Source organism: Eschrichtius robustus, chromosome 19 (assembly GCF_028021215.1).
Source record: "Eschrichtius robustus isolate mEscRob2 chromosome 19, mEscRob2.pri, whole genome shotgun sequence".
NCBI classification, from domain to species: Eukaryota; Metazoa; Chordata; class Mammalia; order Artiodactyla; family Eschrichtiidae; genus Eschrichtius; species Eschrichtius robustus.
In genome coordinates this window covers 4,678,127-4,703,129 of record NC_090842.1, presented here as the reverse complement: position 1 = coordinate 4,703,129, position 25,003 = coordinate 4,678,127, and the positions used below count along the sequence as shown (strand labels likewise).

General features: G+C 45.8%; 1 protein-coding gene across 1 annotated transcript in view; it reads left to right on the top strand.

Annotated features, from left to right (window-relative positions):
* The window catches only part of USP10 (ubiquitin specific peptidase 10), a 72,792-nt gene that overhangs the window by 45,228 nt on the left and 2,561 nt on the right, over positions 1 to 25,003 (top strand). The window contains exons 4-13 of the mRNA XM_068527426.1: positions 1,573 to 2,634; positions 11,247 to 11,338; positions 11,838 to 11,947; positions 12,361 to 12,416; positions 12,652 to 12,755; positions 15,127 to 15,226; positions 16,014 to 16,191; positions 18,780 to 18,945; positions 21,847 to 21,991; positions 23,268 to 23,333. Coding sequence (XP_068383527.1) covers positions 1,573 to 2,634; positions 11,247 to 11,338; positions 11,838 to 11,947; positions 12,361 to 12,416; positions 12,652 to 12,755; positions 15,127 to 15,226; positions 16,014 to 16,191; positions 18,780 to 18,945; positions 21,847 to 21,991; positions 23,268 to 23,333 — 2,079 coding nt within the window. The remainder of the gene's footprint in view (positions 1 to 1,572; positions 2,635 to 11,246; positions 11,339 to 11,837; positions 11,948 to 12,360; positions 12,417 to 12,651; positions 12,756 to 15,126; positions 15,227 to 16,013; positions 16,192 to 18,779; positions 18,946 to 21,846; positions 21,992 to 23,267; positions 23,334 to 25,003) is intronic.

Below are 25,003 nucleotides of genomic sequence, written 5' to 3'. Positions count from 1 at the left end.
TAATCAAAATCTGGCACGCGCTGCATGATACAGCACACTAATTTTTAGTGTGATTCACAAGGTACATCACAGTCTGCAAAGGGCAGCCTCCTCATGCCAAGTGTCCTGCACTTCTTCAGGTACACCCATTTCAGTCCACTTAGCAGCCCTGCACCCTTGAAACCTCACAGGATAGGGGATACCTGGAAGCAGACTGGACAGTTCACTTTTAGGTATAATAATAGAGAAATTAATTTCTCTGTGGTGATTGTTTTCAAAATAAGGAGACAACAGATCAGCTCTCAGGGGCCAAAGGATTCAAATTGTCCTGTCGGTGGCTTTATAGTAAAGCCTGCTGTTAGGCGTAACCATCATGAATATTCTTTTTTCAGGAACTTTTTGTTTGTCAGGCTGTTGTATTCCCCCCACCCTCAGGGCATGTGATATCAAAACAGACGGAGAATTAGCAAACTGTTTAGGGCCCTGGTCCCTCTGTGGGGCTGTTTTTTCTTCTCTAAAAAGACTTCCAAAGTAAAATATATTCAGTTTTGTTAATAGAATATGATTATTTTGTTAATGGTGATTTTTTTTTTTCCCCTTGAAATACATACCTTGGAAAAAAAGTGGGTCTCTTGTGCTAGACTTGGAGAAATCTTCAGTTATGCACGAAAAATGAGTTAAAAAGCACTTGTCCATTCCTTAACTTCTAAATGTATAACTACTTCATCAGATATAAGATGACATTGGTGCTCGGTGTCTGTTGAAAGACTCAGTTGATTCTAAAACTCAACCTAATTTCTGAGATGTGACCTATGGAAAAAGTCCATGTTAGAATGGATAGAATATGTAGGTGGTTGTCAGTGGGGAGAAAGTAATCGAAGGATTGCAAGGAGATTTTTAAAGGTTTGCAGTCCTAAGTTTATCTTTTTGGGATTTTTGGAAGTACCTTCATTACCCATGGAGTTAATCCAGTATGAATTAATGTAGAATTCACATGCACTCATGTAAGGCCATTTTTGGACTTCAGCTAAGGTTGTCAGTAGAGAAGATCCGGGAGATGGATCATTTGAAAGAGTGCTTTTGTGTAATTCATATTTTTGGAATTACTAAATTACACGAATTAGAGAAGCCATATATATGGCATTGATTTTTAAGTCCCCATGTTAGTCATCTTGGTTTTTTGAAATTTAGTTTTCCAAGATACATATGCCCTAGTCTCAGGCTTATAGAGTTAGCTAATAAAGTCAGATATCATTATTGAGGGATGTGTTTAGATAGGCAGAATATTATTTGTTTTCTATTATAATTTTGTTTTAATTTCTACCTTCTGAAAGTCTCCCTTAGCTACCCTGAGAGTGGAAAATAAATACAGGCTTCTGTATTTCATATCCCCAGGTTAACTATAATTTTGTAGTTATTATTTATTTCAGCAAATTATTTATTCAGCACAGAAACTAAATGTCATAGCTTCGTTAATTACTACAAGACTTCAGGTTTCAGTTTCAAAAAGACATAATTACTGAGACTTTTATAGTTTGTATAGCTGTGTTCTTAACTAATGGGATGTTTACTGATCATTTTCTTTCTAAACAGGACAGGACTGTCAGAGAATTGAATTTGGTGTTAATGAAGTAATTGAACCCAATGACACTTTGCTGAGAACGCCCAACTACAGTATTTCAAGCACATTGAATCCTCAGGCCCCTGAATTTATCCTTAGTTGCACAACTTCCAAAAAGATCCCCAATGACATCGATAAAGAAGTGAACTACAGCTCAGCTGACTGCCAGTACCCAGGCTCTGCCCTCGCCCTGGATGGCAGCTCTAACGTGGAGGCGGAAGTTTTAGAGAACGATGGCGTCTCGGGTGGTCTTGGACAACGGGAGCGTAAAAAGAAGAAAAAGCGCCCCCCTGGATATTACAGTTACTTGAAAGACGGCGGCGAGGGTGGTCCTTCCACGGAAGCCCTGGTCAATGGCCATGCTGGTCCAGCAGTCCCCAACAGTGTAGGCATCGAGGATGTGGACTCGATGGGTGATGTACCCCCCGTGGGGACACCCAGGACTTGGGGCAGCCCCCAGGACACCACGGACTTCGTCAGCGACGCCGTGCCAGCTGGTTCTTTCCCCGGAGCCCTTGACAGCGGGGCCAGGACTGCAGGGCAGCCTGAGGGCTGCCCCGGGGCCAACTTGGAGCCCTCTCGCCTCCCTGCAGAGGCCAGCAGGGACACCCTGTTGAGGACAGCTGTGGCTCAGCCTGCCGTTGGGACCGATACTACTGAGAACCTTGGAGTCACTAACGGACAAATACTTGAATCCTTGGTTGAGGGCACAGCTGCCAACGGGGTGGAGTTGCACACTGTGGAGAGCTCGGACTCGGACCCCGCCAAGGCCGAGAGCGGGCCCCCTCCCGCGGACGCCCCGGCCTCTGCGGCAGCCGCCGCTCCTGCCGGTCAGAGCCAGCCCGCCAAGTCGTGGGCCAGCCTCTTTCATGATTCCAAGCCCTCTTCCTCCTGCTCCTCCTCCTCGCCCGTGGTTTCCATGGAAGCTAAGTATTCCCCTCCCGCCACATCTTCCCTGGTCTCTGAAAAGCAGGCCGAAGTCAAGGAAGGGCTGGTTCCAGTTTCAGAAGATCCTGTAGCCATAAAGATTGCAGGTATAGTTCAAAAGATACAAGTGTGAAGCCAAGATGGGAGCAGACAGTCTGGGCTAAAAACTTTGGTGGTATGTTGTTACCCAGAGCGGTAGTAGATTGATTTACCGTGTGTTAAGAGGACTTTCTGAATAATGCCTGTACCTTAAATGTTACTAGAAGTATAATGGTGTATGAGCAAAATGGGGTGGGGAGGGGTGTCCTGCCTTTATGTTAAGTGGAAAACCCATGTCCATTACCACTTTTTTACCAGTCCTTTTCTGTTGACAAATGACGTTTCCACTTCTTGCCTTTTGATCAAGCGATTGTGCTTCATTGTGTGACTGTGTGATAGGCGGTGCCATCTGTGTTCCAGCTGTTGTGTACCTTTGCTGTCATAACCCCTGATTTGGACTCACTTTGCATGGTTTCTTTTCTTTATTTCCCAGGATATAAGAAAGTATTTGGGTTTTTTTTCTTTTTAATGCCTATTTTGGATTGAGTAAATGGATTTTACTCAGTTTTAACACACCAAGGCCAACTCTTGACAAGATGAGAAAAACTGTAACAGTTTGGCCTAAAGTTAATGTTTTATTCGACATGCTGAGGCTCAAAAGTAGGACCAGTTCACAGTAAAACTACAAAGCTGCATGACTTGCGATTTTTAAAGTTGAAGTAGAAAGTCAGAAACAGGAGCCGTGTCTGTCTATACACGTCTAAGAAGCCGGGGCTGCTCTTCAGGCTTCATTGTTCCGAGGAGTTACTAGTAACCACCTCTTCAGGTTTTTGCCCCTTAGCCGAGTTAAAATTAGCTGTCTTATTTAGGCTTTATGTGATGTTTGCTGATTTAACATTTTGGTATGCCTGACAGCATTCATTACCAGGGTGAGGGTGAAAGCAGTCGCAAGATGCAAAATGCATACCCTTTTATGAATGGTCAGAAGTCCATCAAATATAAAACACATCCTTTTGATGGCAGTAAGATGACAGCAAGCAATACTTTAAAATTTTTTTAAATGAGCATTTTATTTCTTATACAGAATACATTATTTTGAATAATCTAGGTGTCTGGAGTTCTCTTAAAATGAGAAGTTAATTGATAGATGAATCACCATTTTGGGCTTTAAAGTGATAACTTTTAGGTTATTTGGGTGAATTTTTTATTATAAATATTAAAATGCTAGTAATGTTTTATTATTATTAAAATGTGTGCATTGCAAGGGAAAGCTGTCAAGGTCAGGAAAGGGAAGTAAAAGCCTTTGAATAGATCATTAAGTTAAAAGTTTATTTTTAGTCTGTAATGAGAGATACATGGTGTGACGCTTTTAAAAACGTGCATTCTGAGTTTAAAGTCAGAAGGCGTTGTAATTGTATTTGTTCCTTAAAATTGCTTCACAAAGGAAAAACCTCCCATTCCTGGGAAATTTTCTCAGTCTTTATTAAAATAAAGAAAAGATTCATTTTAAATGTTTTAAAGCATTCTAGTCATATGACTTTAAATGTGGTTTGATAACGTAGTTTGCTGTGTGTGTTAAAATCTAGTTGACCTGCTAAAATGTAATGTTAACCTGCTTTCTAAAACACTGTGAAGGGAATTCCCTGGTGGTCCAGTGGTTAGGCGCTTTCACTGCTGGGACCTGGGTTCCCTGGTTGGGGAACTAAGACCCTGCAAGCCCCACGGCACGGCCAACAGCAAAAAAAAAAGAAAAGTAAATTAAAATGATGTGAAAGTGGGGGCTCTTAGTTATTTGTATTAGTGGAGAGTGTTGCTACAATCGAATCATTTTTGAATTGATGCAGTGTGTTCCTCCATTGCCGCGGGGGACCCCCATTTATTTTCTTATTCTATTTTTGATTAGGTCAGTTGTAAAGATGTTTTAATTATCTGAGCAGAAGTGTGGTTCCTTTTAAAATACTTCATTCTTTTGAGCCTGGTTATTGAACCTTAGAAATACACAGTGTAGTTGCTGACAGTTTTCAGTATTTCATGTTGTAAAATAATGCAGTGATAGTCGTCACTCTTGGAATCAAACCGAGCTTAGGTAAAGAGGATTGTTTGGAATTTTTTCTTCTGTCCTGTTCTCCTCCTGAGAGGTTTTACTTTATAAAAACAATAAGGTAGGTTCAGTTTATTGTAGGTCAGATCACTACCACAGACTTCTCCTAAATGGGCACGCTTTTAAGCCTAGGCCCACTTATTTTAAGCAGTATTTAACTGTGTGAAATTCCAGCTCCATTAAAAGATCTGTTGATGTTGGTTATCATAGAATTTGACTTGCATTAACGTCTAAGTGGTTCTACTGAGAGAATAATTTTTGTGTTTATCGTTATATTAACTTTTGGGAAAGAAAGAGGAGGGAACAACAGTTCAGATAAGTTTATTCTTTTTTGAGTTCTTAGAATAATATAAATATCCACGGCCAGTTTTCGACCCCAGGGTCATTTATTTTGGATGTCTGCATTTCTGGATCATCTGCCCTGTCATTAAGTCTGTGCTTAATAAATGCCAAGTAGTTTTTGTATAACCACAAGTGAAACACAAATTAGAAAGACAAATCAACTGTAAACAAAGAATAAGAATCACATAAAGCCTTTTGAAATGAAATATAGCCAGCTTTCACTTACCCATGGTCTGTTTACCTGTTGCTGTAATGGCTTCTGCTTTTACCTTTTTGGTGGCAAGGCCGTCTTCTTGGTGTCATTTGTCAACATTTTTTTTGCATTTGCTGTTTTTCTTAAGTGTAAACTCTTACTTAAGAAGGAGATGGAAGGGAAGAACACTTACTCTGAAACACCAAATGCCTTCCCTAACCTCGCAGGGAGCGTGAACCTGCACAAGAGGCCCACGGGGTCCGTGTTTCAGTGAGTGCTTTGTGTCTGCGAGGGGATATATGCCATTTTTCAGGAGGAATAACTGAGCTAGGAGGTGAGCAAAAGCAACTTGAAAATCTTAATTCTTCTAGCTTGTATTGAAAGCAGTTGCAAAACTTGAGGCACACCCCTGTTGGAGAGTAAGTATGACAAATACCAGAGAAGTAGGAGTGATCTCTGCCTGTGCTCCCTCCATTAGCTCAGGGTCAGAGTTTGAAATGAAACATATCCTTGTGATGAACATTACACTCTTCCTGGGTTTTTACTGAGGATCACTTGTCCTATCCCAAACCTAAATTGTGTCAAATGCTTTCAAATCACACATAGAGCTATTTTGTATTTTATATTTTGCATCAGTGTATTTTGTTTCAAAGGAGTGTAAATAATGGTGGGCGAGGAGAGAGACTAGGCCAAATGCCCAAATAGAAGGAGTTAAAATTCCAGTGTAAGAGAACTAGGTAAACTGAGGTCTTAGAAAGCTTTAAAAAAATTCTATTCTGTGGGGGAATTGAGGTATCTGGTAATGTCATTTATTATGAATTTTAGTAAAACACACTTAATAGATGATTTTGCACAGTTTTATACCTAAAAATTGTTGCTGGAGAGAGCAACGAAATCACTACAAGTTGGATCTGCTCAGAAGAATGAATTCCTGGGTCTGTATTTATTGTAAACAAAAATATACCCCGATTGATCTTTGTTTTAGTGGTTTATAAATCACGTTTATATTCAATACTTTCCCTGTCCTTGGGAAATAATTCTCCAGCGTTTTATGTTTTCTCTTCAAATTCTCCTAAGCAACACAGGCAGTGATCATGCAGCAGGCCCTGAGCTGAGGAGGTCCAGCACCTGTTTGCAGAAATCGCACTTGTGGGGTGAGAGTTCAGTCCATATCTAACTTGATAGGTGTATGTCCTTGCTAATATTTCTGTTCTGTCTCTTTTAAAGAACTAAATGGACACTCCTCCACTTACAAAACATAAGTTGATCTATAGCCAACGGGTAGTGGTACATTTTGGTCACTTTGCTGTCCTCCACCTGATTAGGTAACCGAGATAGCGTGTGTTCTTCCAAAGTGATGTAATGAGGAAAAGAAAAACACTTGGAGAATGTTCTGGACAGTTAGGAAGATGACAGAACAACAGGTCAGCAGCATCAGAATGTCAATTACGAGCCAGTTATTGAGCCTTAAGAATCAGTGAAAGTTCTGCAGCTTGCGTTTTCATGGATTTTAAATGGTAATATGACCTAAATGCTAATTTTAGGAAAACAAGATTTGATGCATAAAAATATAAGAATAATCATAGCTTATGTGGACTTAAAAGTTTACAATGCCAGTATTGCCATTGAGTTTATGGATCATTTCATTTGAATGATTTGTGGTTATGTATGTGGGCTACTATATTTGTCGATGTTTGAGCTGTTACGAAGGTGAAGATAATGCTTTCAGTTTCATAGCTTTTATGTGATATGCAGTCATTCTGGCATTTTGTGCCGTGCCTATAACATCATTCCTGGGCAACCCTGCCAACTCCTGTGGAAAAGATGGCTTGAGGAGGCCACCTTCCTAAAGTTACTGTCTAAACAGATCTGAGTAGTAAATTATACCAACAACAATGGATTGAAAAGAAGGCCTCTGGGGGGAAAGTTTGTTTCTACAGTCAACTTCTGATAATTTGCCCTAAAAGAAAGTAAAATAGAAAACCAACAGTGATGACTTGGGACCATAGGTCAGATTTAAAGGTTCAACCTCAGGAAATACCCTCCTCTCTCTGTTCTTTGGCTGCCCTTCAGTGCTCATTGGACTTTAGCAAAATCTAAATGGAAACGGTGATGTTGTTATTATAAAAGGAACTTAATTAAATAGAGCCAGCTGTTATACCAAAAAATTAAAAGCAGTATTCATACTCGCTTGTCTGCATTCATGAATATTGACTTCTGAAATACAGCAGTAAGATTCATTTATTTTAGGAACATTCAGTAACAGGAATGGAGATTGTTTACAGGGATTAGCGTTGTCTTTGCACAGGTGCTGCTCGACTGGGTGGTAGAAGAGGAGCAGAGCACGGTGGGCTCCGTCAGACGTTCGCGTCTGGCTCAGTTTGTGGTCGTTGAAATTCTTCAGGGGGAGGAACGCTCAATGTACAGTGTGTTATAACACTGAACATTTAAATTGTGTGGATGTTTGGTTTTTAAGAGAAAATCTTAGGCAATAAGATATTTAATCTTAATTTTTTACAACCTTTCATTCCTTTTGAAATGTGACTTTATTAATATACTGTATACTCACAAAATATTCAAAACAATTTTAAGGAATTGAAGCAAACATTTCTTTTTGGAGAACTGAAAAGTGTTGGTTCTCTCAAACTCTTTTTTAAAATATAAATTTATTTATTTATGTATTTATTTTTGGCTGCGTTGGGTCTTCGTTGCTGCGCGCGGGCTTTCTCTAGTTGCGGGTGAGCGGGGGCTACTCTTCGTTGCGGTGCGCAGGCTTCTCATTGCGGTGGCTTCTCTTGTTGCGGAGCGCGGGCTTTAGGCGTGTGGGCTTCAGTAGTTGTGGCACACAGGCTCAGTAGTTGTGGCTCGCGGGCTCTAGAGCGCAGGCTCAGTAGTTGTGGCGCATGGGCCTAGTTGCTCCGCGGCATGTGGGATCTTCCTGGACCAGGGCTCGAACCCACGTCCGCTGCACTGGCAGGCGGATTCTTAACCACTGCGCCACCAGGGAAGCCCCTTGCTTCCCCTTTGAGGGTGGAGTTGGCCTGTCATAAATGATTGTTTTTAGTTTAACAAGATATGCATCCAAAGCACTTTTGACTACGTATAAACATATTTTTGAGTCTGTTAAAACAGATGCATGGAAGGGAAGTTTCAGATGCATGCCTGCCCCTGATCATTTTCTTTCTGTTTTCCTTCAGTGTCTGTATTGAACAGGAATTGATATTGTCAAGCCACTTCCCCTCCCACCTTCACCCCTGCCCCCAACCCCGGGAGACTTTGCTTCCAGTATCATCAAGAAAATTGAGGTTGCTATTTCATTTCTTTCCCCACCGTAAACTGTGGTGAGTCTGCCCTTCCCTAGCTCCTTCCCTCTTGCGATCCTGGGAGCCCCTTAGTGACCCCCTTCTGCCTACTCCTCAACCAGGCTCCTGGCCAAGGGAGACTGCACGAGTGGTCTCCACTCTTGCTTTCCTCCTTGAGGCCCTCGAACGTGCTTCTGCTTCCACTGCTGATTCCAGCTGCCCTATCCTTCTAGATCACCGTTACGGGGTCTCCTTAGCCTGTCAGTTGAATGTGGGTGGTGCTTAGGGTTCCGCTTCTGAGCCACTGCTGTCAGAACGTACAGTTCAGGCCCCGAGCTGCAGGGTCCCGTGTGTGTTTGTGTGTGTGAGTGGAGATATGTTACTGGCTGGTCTGTGAGTGTCAGTGTACTGTGTACTGGTGTCTTCCGCGTACCTTTTTATCTGAGCCTCTAAAACTCTTAAAACTGAACTCCTTATTTCATCACTGCCCAAAACAGGAAAGAACCCGCTTGTCCTGTTGCATCTCTCCTCTGGGTGGAAGGCACCATCACCCCAAGCTGGAGACGTTCTCCTGGTACCATTTGCTGTCACAGGCCCCTGGCCCCCTCAGGTTTCTCCAGTTCTTGGATAGGGCGGGGCATCCCCTCCACTGCCCCCACCCAGCTTAGCCTGCACTGTGTGGTCCCTTCTTCCCTGGTCTGCAAACCCTGCTACAGCAGGACCGCCGCTCAGTCCTCTCTGCACCTGCAGGTCCTGGTGCCCAGGCAAGGCTTAGCCAACTGCAGCGTGTCATTTATCAGAGGCCCTTGTGTTAGGAAGGCAGTTGGTTTTGAGTTGTATGATTATGTGAAAGCTTAATATTGTTTTTAGATATAAAAATACTATGGCAAAGATTCACAGGTGTCTTGATGGAGCGTTCATTTGGGACTGATGCTTGTTTGAAAATGCACAGATATTTTGCAGAGTAACTGTATGAAATAATTGCCATTCTGTGGCACACATTGGAAATTCTGGGCTTTTGTGATAAAATGGCTCAAAGACGGATGTAAAAATCCCCTGTGAGAAGAAGATCTTCAGCTTGTGGGGAAAAGTTAGTATCAGAAACCTTAGAGTAAAGGATCTTAAAGCAGAGTCTGTTGTCTACTGAGAGCAAAGAGCCCGGCTTCTGGGACCCAGGCTCGTATGTCAGCTCAGTCATGTGCCCTGCACCAGTTCCCTAACCCCTCTGGACCTCAGTTTTGTCATCTGTGAAATGGGGATGATAATGGTGTCTCTTTGACAGGGTTGTTAGGCCGATTATGAATAATACAGATGGAGCTCCTAGCGGTGTCTGTGCTGGGTGTCAGTCACGTGGGCGTGTGGTTCAGTTCTGTATCTGATCTGTTCCTCCGTGAAGGCCCAGCGCTGTGCCCCGTAGTGAGAGAGACAAGAGGACCTTGGCAAGCTTAGTCTGACTGAACAGATTTCATGGGTTCTCTTGAGTCACTTATGTTCCACTTTTTAATAAATGGGAAAATTATTCTCTGTGCTTCCTCAGTTAGAGGCCAGAGGGCATTTACCCTCACAGGAGAGAGGGAGGGAGTGTGTGTGTTGACATTAGAATCTTGCAAATTAATTTCTTCATTTAATTCTTGAGTCTGACATCTGCCAGTGCAAATGTTTTTAGGAAAAAAAGGCTTCTTTTGTTTGAGTGATGCTTTGGGTGGGTGCTGATATCAAATGCGTGCTCCCTAGTACACAGTCTAAAAGTTACGGGAGGGGCTGTGTCGTGTGGCCGCACGTCATGGATTTGGGTACCGACTGTGCTGCCTGGCTCCTGTGAGGTCACAGGCAGGCGAGTTAACCTTGAGCCTCTGTTTCCTTTTGGTGGAAGCGGGATGGTTGGTGGTACTCTGGGATCCCTGAGGATTAAGTGCAGCGAGTTAACATTGTAAGTTGTAACGCGCTTGCCAAGAGTAGAAGGTAGCCAAAAATTGTGGCTGTCACTGTTAAAGCATTCGTAAGGGACGTGGGGAGACCTTGTTATAACACATTTCTAAAAAGGAAAAGGGCCAGTTACTTACCAATATTTAAAGCATTCTTTTGTAAAGATGGCATTCACAGCTATTTTAAGACTACGGGGAAGAGTGATGTCAAAAGGTGAATCTGAGGATAACGAAGCTTATTTCTAAATGGAATAAGGGATTTTAGTGTTGTGAATGGGACTTCTGATGGAAATACAGTTCAGTTAGTAGGAGATAATTGCCCCTAAAAGAGGGATCACCACTTGCTGGACAGTCACCGAACACCCACTGTGATGTGCTGGGCATCCAGAGGTGAATGAGACGGGTCCTGCACGTAAACAAACGCCTTTCTGGATGGTGTCTGAGGACCACACGATCAAGGAGGCCTGCCCAGCTGTCAGTGTTAAAAGAGCCTGTATCTTTTTTAAGTCTGTTCCCTAATACTGTGATATCGTTTTTTTAAGCCCTTTCTGTTTCTTATTAAAACAGTCCTTGTGCTCCCTAGCGATACTACCACGGGAAGATAAATAAATGTCATCAGTGTTTGGGGGGAAATATTTTTGAACATTTTAATCATTAAATAATTACATGATGTTGAACGGAACGAAGCTGTAACACAGCCTGCCTTCCCTTTGGATGTGACGTGTGCTCTGTTGAAGGGGGGTCCCCTTCCCAGAGTAGAGCGTGAGAGTTGTTCACGAGATGCCATTAACGTCTTCACTGTGCTTCCCTCTTTCAGAGTTACTGGAGAACGTAACCCTGATTCATAAACCAGTGTCATTGCAACCCCGCGGGCTGATCAATAAAGGAAACTGGTGCTACATTAATGCTGTATCCTTCTCAGAGGCTGTCCCCAAGGCTGGCTTTCTGCAGCTTTCTCTTCCTTGGGCACATTCGACTTAGTTCCGCTTCTGTGGGGTGTCTACCCCACATTTTGAATCCAAAACCTCGGTTCCTTACTGCCTATTAACTGGGCTATTCGTGACCAAAAAGAGAGAGATGATTTGTTGACCTGTGACTGACAGAATCAGGCAAGTTTCTCATTAAAATGGTCCTGAATAACAGGGCAGAGTGACCACTTAAACTGGAAGTCCTGTGTTAATCGACTTGATTATCTTGGTTGAATTCAGTTCTTATTTATAAACTACTTGGATATCACAAGGCAGTTTTCCCCGGGATTATTTGGTTTATTCCCTTTTGTGTTTACATATCTAAGTGGTTCAGTGTCCTTGGCTTGCTTAGTTTTATATGCTCTTGTGTTTTACGTGCCTTTCCACAATTTGGAGCATTGGTTTTATTTCCTTTACGCTTCCTTACTGCCGTCATTTAGACACTGCAGGCATTGGTTGCTTGCCCTCCGATGTATCACCTGATGAAGTTCATTCCTCTGTATTCAAAAGTGCAGAGGCCTTGTACGTCCACACCCATGATAGATAGCTTGTAAGTAAGCTGCTGAAAATGTGTTAAGGGGTGGGCTTTTCCCCCTCTGATAATTAGATTCAAATAGCAAAGTTCTTGATTTCCTGCAGATGAATCCTGTAATTCTATTTTTTTTTAAATGTGCTGTTCATGATTTTCTGTGGAAGTTAACCAGAAATGGAATTGGAACGTTGTTTATCTGTGTTCTTTAGATTCAGTTGAATAAATTTTAGTGTTTGCCAAATTATATCACTTGAAATATACCAAAAACTTGTGTAGAAAAGATTTACGAGCTCACTAGCTATTATAGCATTGGTTATCTAAAGTTTGCTATCTTCATACTAGGTAACATTCTACTTAGCCATCAAGGCTTTTTAGTTAATAGTATGTATTTTTTAAAAAATGTACTAAACATTTTTTCCCCCCGTGTCTAGTGTTCGGCTAATGAATGAGTTTACTAATATGCCAGTACCTCCAAAACCCAGACAAGGTGAGTAGAAACGAGGGTTCTGATGCCATTACATTTTGGGAGTTATGAAGTCAGGTGACTGAGTTTGAGAAATTCAGGTTTGCTGGAAAGAAAATGTCTCTTTACTTGGAGGTTGCTACACCTATACTATTCTCAGCATTGGGTGGGTGTTGGGGGGGGGAGTTTTGATGCTTATGCCTTTAGTCATTTTAAGACTTCTTCAGTTGTAAAAATCTGTGTCCTGTTTCCATTGCAGCTCTTGGGGATAAAATCGTGAGGGATATCCGCCCTGGAGCTGCCTTTGAACCCACGTATATTTATAGACTCCTGACAGTTATCAAGTCGAGCCTGTCTGAAAAGGTTGGGACTGCCGTTCCGTAGCCAGTGTGAAGCTTGTGCCTTACCTGTTGCGTATTCAGTGCTTGCCCTCTGCTTGCAGTGTGGCGATTAAGTGGGTGTTCAGTGGATCTAGGCTTGCTCTGGAGTCAGTTGCTAGGATGAATTAGAGTATGGGATGATAATGATGGTAATCAGAGACAACTCGTGTCATTTACTGTGACCAACCACTGCTGTAAGTTCGTTCCATCCGTTAACTTACTTAACCCTGTGAATAAAGTGTGATTATTGTCTGCTTGTTCCATTTGAGAAAAGTGAAGTCATTGTCCAAGGTCACAGCTAAGACGTGGCGGAGCCTGGCAGCCGAGTTAGCTCCTTCACTTCCACACGGACTGCCCTGCAGCAGGGGCGGGGCCATCGGGCCGGGAACAATGGCAGCATTCAGGAGTGCTGCATCTTCTCCACGCTCCCTCCGGGCCTTCATTTTTAATCATACACTTTGCTGCTGAAGGCGTGGGGCCAAGGGCCACGGAGGTCTTGTAAAGGGCCCTGACGGCGTTCAGGGTAAATCAGGGGCACCCTTTGCACAGTTAACTGGAGAGTTTTTTCCTCCCCGACAGAGTTCGTGATGAGTCAGTACAAGCAATTGAAACGATGCTAGAAAAGGGGAATTCTTTAGGAAATATTCAAGAAAATTGTGTTAAAACTGACTAAAGTAATATTGTTTGCAGCCCCTTTGTTTCGAAGAAGAGGGAATACTCAGGGCACTGCAGCAGCATACCACGAGGGGCTCTTCATGTGCCCATGGCGTAGCCTTTGGTGTTAAGCTCAGGATTTGGGGGTGTTGCTAGTGTTAGGAAGGCGGGCATGGAGTAAACAGTGCCCTCTGCTTCAAAGAGCGCCTCGTCCAGTAGGGGAGTTAGATCTATCATCTGAGGAAGCAGACAAGACAAGTACTAAGACAGATGAGTGTACAGATGCTTTAGAAGCCGAGGGCGGGCCCCCAGCTCGGGGAGCAGAAGTAGAGCTCAGGATGCTTCTCGTGGCTGAGCAGCGCTGAGATCCTGCAGCTTTCGAAGTTACATGACTTCCGGCTTGCTGGGGCCTGCAGGACCACCCTCAGGGTTGGGGATTCGCTAGAAGGTCTCACGGGACTCAGGAGCTGTTACCCGCAGTTCAGATTCAGTTCAGCCCAAGGACACGAAGCAAAATCAGCACAGAGTAAAGACTCGGGCAGCGTCTGCAGGAAACCTCGAGACTCCTCTCCGGGTGTCGGCACACAGGGCTCGCTCAGTTCCTCCCACATCAGACGGTGGCAGCCGTGTGGCTCGTGGTCCCCCAGGGAGACTCCTCAGCAGCTCGGCGTCCAAGGCTTTTGCTCGGGGCTGGTCACATAGGCACCCCCTGCCTCGCGCAGACTCCGGCCCAGACTCCCGGAGGGAAAGCCAGTGCTCGGCGCAAACCACACCGTTCGCACAGTTTGGCACGCTCCCTTTCCAGTTCTTGGAATGGTGGGAACCCTCCTGAAATCCAAGTTCCCAGATGCCAGCCAAGGACCAACCCAGCGAGCAGGCCTTTCCCAGCACTGTTAACTCTTTTCTACGTCTTGGGCTGTGCCAGCCTCGCCTCTGCCCTTTCCCACAGACACACTCACACCAAACAGCCCCGTCCACAGCTACAGTTCCATTGGAGCAAACAGATCTACTCAGAGACCGCAAGCAGAAGAATTTGCAGATCCTTGGAACACTCACGCCGTTATGCTCCAAAGAATGAAATATGAACCAATCATGATAAGTTATATAATCAGATGAAACCAATGTAAGATTATACAGCTAGTGTGTGACCATATTGTGTGATTCATCTGCAAATGGTTGTGCTGATGTGTGTTTGTAAAGCAGGCGGCTAAGTCTTTAAATCAATAGAGTTTTTCACGTATAATTTGGGTCCTTTCTCCTATGGTTGCCCATCATCAAAAATAAAAGGAGACATACAGGGCTGCTAATTTTACAACTTGCAGTGTGAATGGTAACCCCTGGGGTTGTGCATTCTATTTCGTTTAAACAAAAAAGCAACTTATAACTTTTTTATTATAAAGGTAACGTATACTCATTGTAGAAAATTTCAAAAATACAGAAAAGCAAAATTAAAAAGAAATCCCTGTTCTATTGCTTAGAGATAGATATTTAATCCTCCCCCGCTCATACACCCAGTCTTCCCCACTTCACACATCTTAACTGTCCAAAGAAAAATTCATGTGATTTTTGGGAAACACTTCATGTTAAACCTTACTGAAAATTTAAGAGAAGGCATAGTTTGTATATGCAGGTAACACATTCCGTGCAGGCCTTGAAGAGTAATCGGTTAAGATTAACATGACCCTGTTTGACCTTCTCAGGGTCGACAAGAAGATGCCGAGGAGTACTTAGGCTTCATTCTAAACGGACTTCATGAGGAAATGCTGAACCTGAAGAAACTTCTCTCACCGAATAACGAAAGTAGGTTATGGTGTGCTTGCTACAGAATTGTGTAGAACGTTTTCTTAAGAATCATCCTTAAACAAATGCTATATATATGCTCATATAATAAGTTGCCTTTCCCCCCAACTGCCATTCACCCTTCAGAAATCACTTATTTACTCATTAAGATAACTAGTTACTTTTACATTGCTTATTATGTACCATTGAGAATGTTGTGTTTGTATATTTCAAATAGATAAATGTATTTCCAGAACCTCTGCTTTTTCCCCTTCAGTTTGTAATTAGGAAAATGATTACACATAGAGAAAAACTGAAAGAATAGGTTGGTTACCTGCATAACCACTGGATTCCACAGTTGCTGCCGTGTCATCCTTATTGATCTCTCTTTCTACTTCCCCAGCCCCCCACGACATTCTTCCCCAAGGGATTCAAAATCAAGTTGCAGATGGCAGTTTAGTTCACCCCAAATGGTAGAGCATGGGTCCCCTGAGATAGGGATGGCTCTCTCACGTGACCCGAGTCCCTTCGCACGTGACGGAGTCCGGCTGCAGTTACGCAGCGGAGTCGGTGTCCCCGTCCCACCTGAGTTCTCCAGGTGCCCCACGGCATCTTCTGCCGCCGGTCACACCAGCAGGGAGCTGCTGTAGCATTGCACACATTGCTTTTGTCCTCAGTGTAGAATACACCCTGATCTCACCTTAAAGCTCCAGTTGACAAATCTGTGTAGGTGGTTTATGTAGAACTTTTATTTTTATTTTTTGCTCTTTGTGTAAATAGTAGCCTAAGCAGACTGTCTGCTTTTCAGAACTTACTGTTTCCAACGGACCCAGAAGCCACTCAGTGAACGAAGACGAGCAGGAAGAACCAGGCGAAGGAAGTGAGGACGAATGGGAGCAAGTGGGCCCCCGAAACAAGACTTCGGTCACTCGCCAGGCGGATTTTGTTCAGACCCCCATCACTGGCATTTTTGGTGGCCACATCAGGTTTTATGCTTTTCTGGAATAATTTAGCATTTGCCTTTTTCAGGGTTTTGCCATTTTGCTGGGGGCGGGGGGGAGGTGTAAGATTTGCCCTAAGCAGTCTGGGACTGAATGGTTTGCCTTTGCACTCTGTGCCCGCTCTGTTCTTGGACCTCCTGCCGGCCCCACGGCCCTCACACGACCCACGGTGGGTTCCTGCAGAGGGCGCTGCCCCCGCCTGTCTGCCAGGGGCTCCTCACCCCTCAGCGACACTGACATTCCCTCCGTGCAGCTGCTCACAGCCGGGTAGGAAGAGAAAGACAAGTTAATGGAAATACATGTTTTGTTAAGAGAAGAAATTCATGTATCTGATTGGAGGAATTGTAGGCACGGGAGCCAGGTGAGCTCGGAAGCTGAGAGAGTGCAGAGGGAGATGCTTTTACACAGAGGAGGACACGTGGCCTTCTGGAGTACCTGGGCACCTCCCCTGCCCCAGTTCCCTCAAACCAGCTGCCCTTTGCTCATTCATGGAGTCCTTCTGGAAGGTTTTTACTTATTTACGTTAGAGCCGTTCAGTACCACCATTATGTGGAATTCAGTAGAACTTGCACTGACTCCGAGGACCTCCTTACTCATCCAGAGTCTGAAAGGACCGCATTATAGCATGATTTCCTTCTGAAGACCTTACAGCTTCACCTACAGGAGTGTTTTTGGTTTTTTTAGTGAGCCTCTTAGCCTTTCGTCGTCCCAAAGCAAGAAGTAACACCCTTTTCAAGGCATCGAAAGTCAGTTCAGTCTCTCTGCTCTAAAACAGCTTAGGTTGAGCACCTTTCAACAGGCTAATGAAAACCTCAGAGATGTGCCCGACCCCCTCCCAAGCTGGTCACACGACACTGAACACATCATTTCTGTGCCCTCGCTGTGAGCTAGACTCTGCAGGCCCCTTTCTGTTTTGGAGTCTCGTGTCAGCCTCCCGACACCCAGCCCCACCACTATGGCTGCAACTTGCTTTCGCCAGATGCAGAGCCTCGGGAGGCGCCCTTTTGGGAGAGGGAAGCGGGGCTCCAGTTTTGTGACCAGCAGTGAGGGGAGGCTGTCTGCGCCCTTATTAACTCTTTGTTAGCCGAGCAGCCTGATGTTGTCCCCCTCGGGGTGCTCACTGAGGGTGGGGGAGGGACGAGGGCGCGGCCCAGTGGCTGTGACACGGGGGTTCCGTGTTTGTGGGGAGGCACAGCAACCGGATTGCAAGGCCACGAAGATCCCAAGTGTGTTTGAGAATAAGCAGTGGGAAAAACCAGAATCCACTTTGGAGAAATTTCTAGCTTGCCCCAGATGACTCTTCATCGCCCTGTAGCCTCAGCCTCTGTGGGCTCTTTGCGTTGAAATTGGGTGTTGATTTTTTTTTTTTTTTTTAAACTATAAAGCAAAGATACAGAACTGCTCCTTATAACTTAGGAGCTGCTTTTGTGTGTGTAGTAGGCACCATTAAGCGTGATTGTTAATGGTGTGTGGCCTGCGGGATCTTAGTTCCCCGACCAGGGATCGAACCCGGGCCCCTAGCAGTGGAAGCATGGAATCCTAACCCCTGGACCACCAGGGAACTCCCAAGCATGATTCTTTATTCAGACCAACTGAAAGGTTTTCTCCTAAAATTCACGCTCTTTTGGTGGTTTTCCAGTTACCCCAGAAAGACCAGCACCTTTCTCCACCGTGTCCACCCTTTTGGTAGAGTCCAGGCCCATTACTGCTGTTCCCACTGTCCCTCTCTGCAACCAGGGGAACGGCCGCCCCCTCAAGGCTTCCTTCTCACAGGGAGCCTGGAGGTGCTTCCCGTGCTGTGCGTCGGGAAAACAGTGTGTGCGACGGAAAGCGGGCCAGAGAGCCGCTCACCTGCCCTTCGCAGCAGTCTACCTGCCCACCCCTCTTATTCGTGTATAAACTGGGGCGCTCAGACTGCAGCGAGAGAATCCCACGTTGGACTCCTGGAACTTCTCCTTGCTGACGCTACGTGAGACGTGGGCCCAACACAGATTTTTACTCAGAAAAACTTGGACAAGGAAAAATGAAATGAAAACCCAGCTAAGGAAGCAAGGCTCAGCTGGCAGCCTCCTCCTTGAGGGTGGTGGCCACCTTCCTGTCGCACACACCCTGCTCCCCTCCCTTTGTAAAGTCGTTTTCATAGGGGAAATGCTATCCAAATCATTCTGTTTACCTCAGGGTTTCCTCTTTTTTATTACAACAGGCTGTGACGCCTGAGAGGATAAAAAGTGTCAGCATTTTGACTCTGGGAAGATCGTCACCTTTGCTAACCTGTGCATTATTAAATAAAGTGGAGGGGAGGCATTTGGAAGGTGAAATAGGTCTTCTTCCAGAGCTATTCAGCTGGGAAAATTTTCAGCTGGTGGATTGAGTTGCTAGAAATTCTTTCGAGGTGGTATTGAGTGGAATTATTTTAAAATGCTTCAGTGTGTTTTTAGCATTTCTTCTCTCTGGTCTTCTGGCAGTGATACTGAATAACCTCGCTTGCAGCGTTTGTTCCTCTTGTCCTGCTGGATGACCTCAGGGAGAGTGGGAAGGCGAGCTCTTAGATGTGGTGTGTTTTCCACTTTCAGGTCTGTGGTTTACCAGCAGAGTTCGAAAGAATCTGCCACCCTGCAGCCGTTCTTCACGCTGCAGCTGGATATCCAGTCGGACAAGATACGCACCGTCCAGGATGCGTTGGAAAGCCTGGTGGCAAGAGAGTCTGTCCAGGGTTATACCACCAAAACCAAACAAGAGGTACGTTCACAGTTGGTCTTGGACCTTTATCTGGGGGCCCTCTGGGGTGGGCGAAAGAGCACAGACTCTGGAATGAGGAGAAGTGGGTTTGAGCTCTGCCTCTCAAATCGGTTGCTTAACTTTTTTTTTGGACTGAAAGCTTCCACATTCTGAGAATGAAATGGTTGAAACAGATGATCCTCCCAACTTCCCTTGGCTCTAAGTCATGAAACACAGGTCACGGTCTTTGGGGTTATTTATTCTGAGCTGCGTTTCATTTGCTGGCCATCCAGTCATGGCACCGTAGAGTGAATACCACCTCTGACAAAGGCCGATAGCTCATTCACATTCCTGATACCGTGGAGCACAATTTCATGAGATAGTTAGGATATAAAAGATGTTCTAAAAGATGTTCTAATCTGGTTTGCATTTGATTGTAGATCTTCAAGGACGTTGAAAAATAGAAAGTAATTGTTGTGGTGCCTATTACTCTTTGATCTGAAAAAAAGATAAAGTCAGTCTTGAGTCTTTCAGTGTTCAGGAGTCAAGAGGAAGCGTGTCAGCTCCGTCGAGAGAGGCGATAGTTCTCTGCTCTCTGAGGGCTCGTTAGCTGCTGGCCGTCCAGATGCGCCGGTTGGGCCCGACTTCTCCGCAGCGGAGCCGCCGGTTAGGCCCGACTTCTCCGCAGTGGAGCCGCCGGTTAGGCCCGACTTCTCCGCAGTGGAGCGTGCCTTCTCCGTTATGTATCCTAGGTCATGGCTGTGAATTCGTAGAAGTGTGTTGGGGAGATGAATGTAGACTAGCTAGGGCGGTGCTTTCTTGAACAGTTAGAGTATTCCTGTGAGGCCTGATTTCAGTAGCCGTGTGTGATGGCTACAGGGTGAGCCAGCACGGCCCAGCGTAGGAAACCTGCCAGCACCTCATGGGGCCAAGGGCCCTGCCCTTGCCTCGCAGCTCGGGCTCCATCCACGTGAAGAGGAGCAAAGGCGGGGTGTGGAGAGCTTCCGTCCGTCTGCTGCGGGTTGGTCAAGCCAGCCTCTCGGGGTATCTGCAGAAGTTAGGCCTAGTCCTCCCCCGTGTTTTCTAATTGCTTCTCATGGACAATTGTGTTCAGAAAGTAAAAGTGGTAGGAGCCGGAAGAGAATCCCGGCAGTTTTTCCTTAGAGAAACGGTGGAACTTAATGGGAGAGAGAGAGTGGGTACTTGTTCTCGGGAGGCCGGGTCGTGTACTGGCTGTGGGACTGTCCACCTGCTCGTCTGGGGCAGCCGTGACTCCAGAGGTGGACTCGCCATCCTGGCCCCTCCCCACTGGAGCCGCTGATCCTGCTGGGGAGGCGGGCAGCCTTTCCCTGCGCTCCCAGGAGAGCCCTCTGGGGATATGTCTCTTTTCCTCGTTTGCTCCTGCTGCACTTAAACTGCTGTTTGGGCAGAGGTGGGTGGGGCGTGATGACTGAGGTAGCGGTGGCTGTGGTTGTTGGCCTGGGGTCAGAGGAGGGTGAGGAAAAGGTGATGGATTCTAGATGGCAGGTTTGGAGGAAGGAGTCACGGAAGAAGTGGCATCTCGGTGGAGCCTTGAAGACGGCAGAGAAGGCTGCTGGCCGTTCTCGCTCCATGGCGGTGGAAGCAGGTGTCTGAGGAAGGAGCTTGTACAGCGAGTCTGTGAAGAGCAAGTAACACATTTTCTGGAATGTGATTTTTTGATTTACTTTTCGAAGTACCTACTTTAATCTTACTAGGTTTTTAGGTCAAAAGTTGTTTTTCTGTGGGAACACAGAAAGGAAGATTGTGGGAAAATATGATTATACAAAATACCAGCTAAATAAAAAAGGTCTGGTTTTGTTGGGTGTTAGAAAGTGGCTCAGTTTCTCTGGAAACCCGGAACACTCAGTTAAGGATTTGAGATTAGCCCCTTAACGAACAGAATCGCGGGTCACTAGCACTGAGAAACCATCCCAGAGGTACTTTAGTCTGACTATCATTTTACAAGTGAGGAAGCTGGAGTCTTACATCGTCATCGCTGGTTTTGACTGTGGAACTGGAGTCACGCTTTTCTTCACTCACAATTCTTGTTGTATGTGAGACACTGGACTGCAGAGACTCAATGGGAATGTCGAGGTGATCGGGCTGTTTCCATGCCTGGGACCTCAGTCTGGGTGGGAAGACAGGCCGGAAAGGGTCTGCAACCCTAATAAACCAGGCGGCGGTGACCGCTAGGCTCGCTCCAGGTACCTGCAGCCAGATACGCGTGTAGTCCTCCGAAAGCTTTCTGGGTGTTGATTATATGCCGCTGTCTTTCGGATTGTTACGTGGACAAGTACTTCTAACGAAAGTATTCTCCGTCTAAATACCAGAAGCGTCAACACGTTTGCAGATACAGAGAATAGTACATAAAGGGGTTAAGTTTGCTTGTGAAGATACATTTTAATAAAAAGCAGCGTTCAGTAGACCGTGAAAGTTCATAAGGGGCATTTTGAGTTGATAAAAGCGGAACTGTTATAAAACCAATGGTTACACTAAATAGCTTTAGAGTTATTTAGAGCGTCTAATTCAAGAAACACATTGGCTTCAGCTTTATCGCTACTGTGAGAGTTATTAAAAAATAAGTTAATACATATGTAATTCAAGGTATTACTAAGTTAGCATCTAAATTTTTATGCCAATTTAATGCCCTAGGACAAAGGTTCTTAACTTGGCTCAGGGACCTTTGGGACCCCCTGCAGTTGTGTCTGTAGAGATATATGCATTTTTCTAAGAAGAAGGTCAGTACCTCTCAAAAGATCCCATTAGATTCTCAGAAGATCCTGTGACTCAGGGAGCTTTGAGAAGCACTGCCCCGGAACATCTGAGTCTTGGAGCGGGACGTGGTGTGGCGTCTGCCGCTCGGAGTAAGATGGCGTTTCCCGTGTGCTTTGTGTGTCTCAGGTTGAGATCAGTCGAAGGGTGACTCTGGAAAAGCTCCCTCCTGTCCTCGTGCTGCACCTGAAACGGTTTGTTTACGAGAAGACAGGTGGATGTCAGAAGCTTATCAAAAATATTGAATATCCTGTGGACTTGGAAATTAGTAAAGGTAACGACTCCATAAGGCAGAAGCGTTTATGATGACAGTACTCTGGAAATCAGCCAGCTTCTTGATGCTTCAGCATTTTCTGTGTCATGTCAGGATTCAGAAGCTCTCTTTCATGACTTTTTTGTTTTAAATTTCTTGACTGTTAATAGACCTTTAGGTTAAAATTTCTCACTAAAATGGCCTTTTAAAAATAAAGGCAAAAATAAATAAACCATATGAAAATATTACTAGGTGAGAAAAATACTAAATATAAAAAGTTTATGGGTCGGTGGTAGAAAATACTTTTCCTCATGCTAAGTATTAACAGCTGCGTGGAGCAGCCAGCTGATTGGCTTTTTAGTGGACGGGGAGTGTTCCCCCTGCCCTCCAGCGGCAGGGACCCCGGCCTTAGATCTGCAGCCCCAGCCCCGGGTCTCCGCCAGATCTCCGGGGCTCGGCAGCTTGGGCACATCGTGGTGAAAGCACCTAGTTGTCTTGCTGAAAGTGAGCTTGAAGGAAAACTTTCCTGGAAAGCTTCAGAATTTGTTCTGTGCAAACATGAAGTTCGATCAGGAGCGTCACGAGCTAGAGGTGACTCTCGAAGTGTCCGGGTGCCTGGAGAACAGAAGAGAGGACGCGGGGCGTCGTCCCTGGTCTCCTGGAGGAGCAGACTGCCGTCCTCCTCCTTCCTTCCTCCCCACGCTGCCCGGCACTGGCACCTGTCGGGCAGTGGGCCTGGGGTCACCATCGCTTCACCTGCACCCCAGGCACGTTGCATTTCCTTCCCCCTAAGATTCGGACTCTGGCTCTCAGCCCTGTTCTCACGAGTTGCCGCCTTCGGCTGATAGGTTTGCCTCCTGTGCCAGTTCATGGTCCGTTTGAGGACCAGAAAGGGGAAGAAACGCCAGCCGAAAATCATCTTACTGTTTATTGGAGTTTTGTGGTCTGACTCACGTGTAAAACATTTTAAACCTTAGGCTTTTCAGGGCTGCTTTGCTTCTGTTTTTTTTCTTTCCCATTTTTTAGAATATCTGCTTGTAAGGGGTTTCTAGCATGAGCTAGAGGCTCAGTGTATGCCCCTGTCCTCTGATGGGTGGGTTCTGGTGACGTCCGTTATCACCCTGCAGCTGGTCTTCCTCACTGCTCAGTTTTTATGCAAATGAGGGGATGGAGTTCTGTTTGGTCTCCCTGGTCCACTGGGTGGGTTACTTGAATGGAGGCTGCTGTCTGCCCCTTTCTGGGAGCTCTGTGTGTCAGCGCTTTTATAGATTAAAGCTCTTGATATTTTGTTTTGCAGAACTGCTCTCTCCAGGGGTTAAAAATAAGAATTTTAAATGCCACAGAACCTATAGGCTATTTGCAGGTAAGTAAATTTGTACGACATTTTCCTATTAAAGCAATGATGAAAAAGGTTTATACCCAGGCGCAGTTTTGTTGTAATGCCACTTAACGTAGAGAATAGATTATTGGTATCCCTGTGGACTTCATAAGTCCGGAAATCATTTGAAAATGTGCTTTTTACCTAAAATTTGGTGTGTTTGGAGTTTGACAGAATATTCTCTTGTCTCTAAAGCTCAGCCCAACGTGAGACGTCGTTTAACACGAGTGTCTCTGTCTTGGAGCCGGAGGTGTGGGGTTACCAGGCTGGGAGCCCTCCCTGCTGCGGCCGTAGTGCCTGTAGGAGTGGGTGCTGAGGCGTGGCCCCAGCCAGCTAGGGGAGCATGGGCTCTTCAGCCGCCCACAACCTCCTGCCCCCCCCAGAGCTCCCCGCGGAGCCCGTCCGTCTTCTCCGCCTCCTGTCCTTCCATCCTTCTTTCTCTTTTACCGCCCGAGTCTTTTATGCCTTTGAGGCCTTATGTGTCTTTTAAGAGTTGCTGGTTGCAACAATCGTGTTTGCTTTTCTGGCTGTTTTTATTAGAATTTTCTAGCTGCTCTCCCACCGCTCCTTTGGTGTTGCCTTTGGTGAGCCTGTCTGTAATGACTGTTGTTTATTGGCCCTCACATGGTCATTGAGCATTTTCACTGGATACCTTCTGTGTAGTATCTCATTTAGTCCTTGCAGTGTCCTGAGAGGTACGTGGTGCTGTCCTCATTTTGTAAAAGGACAAACTGAAACTCGTGGAGGAACGCTGGCCGCTCTGTGCCCTTAAGTGGCAGAGCAGAGCTTCCCACTCCTGCCCTCGGTCCACCCCTGAGCTCTTGGCATGTTGGATTGGGCCCTGGTCGGTGGGTGGGTCGGGTGCCAGGTTAGAAGGTGTTGGGCCCGGTTGGCCCTTTCTTCCCACCAGGACCTGCTCCCTCTGACTCGCTCTTCTCCCCGGAGGTGGCTGATGACGGCCTCACCCCAGCCTGCTGGGACCTGGTGGGCAACGCACTCCGTGGTGTAGCCACCCTCCCCCTGACCTGCCTTGGGCTGGAAGCTCGGAGGCCTCTCTGTGGGCTTCCTCTGAGACCAGAGGGCCCCCGGGGTCCAACCTGGCTCCCTGGGGTTTGGTACTGAGGTCCCAGGTTGATGACGTGTTTCTCCGAGTCTCCCTGCAGCCTCCCTTGGGGCCCTGTCAGGGCAAGGTGATGATCAAGGGCAGGGTTAGCAAGTCTTGTCTCCTGGTCAGGGGGCCCTGGTGTGAGTGCACCCCTACCTGTCCCTCCCGCCCCGGCCCGGGGCTGCTTCTGGAGTCGCTCTCGCCTGCACCCCTGAATCCTCATCTGAGCCTTCTAATCTCAGAAATACGGTCACCGGATTGGTTGCAGTTTTCTGTAAACTGTGAGTAAAGAGGTACTTTTAAAAATGGTTTTGATTGCGGGACAAAGAAAACGAGTTAGTATAGTGCGTGAGCTTCTGGAAAACTCTCATTCTCAGCTCTGCTTCTGTGACGCGGGCTTGCTGCGCGTCTGTGACACATCACCACGTTAGGTACAGGTCTGCTGCTTGAGAAACCTGAATACGGGTAGAGCGCTTCTCTTCTGAATATTTAAAATGAAGTGTCGTAGAGGAAATGCAAATCAGTTAAACCCACAGGTCCTTTAAATCCT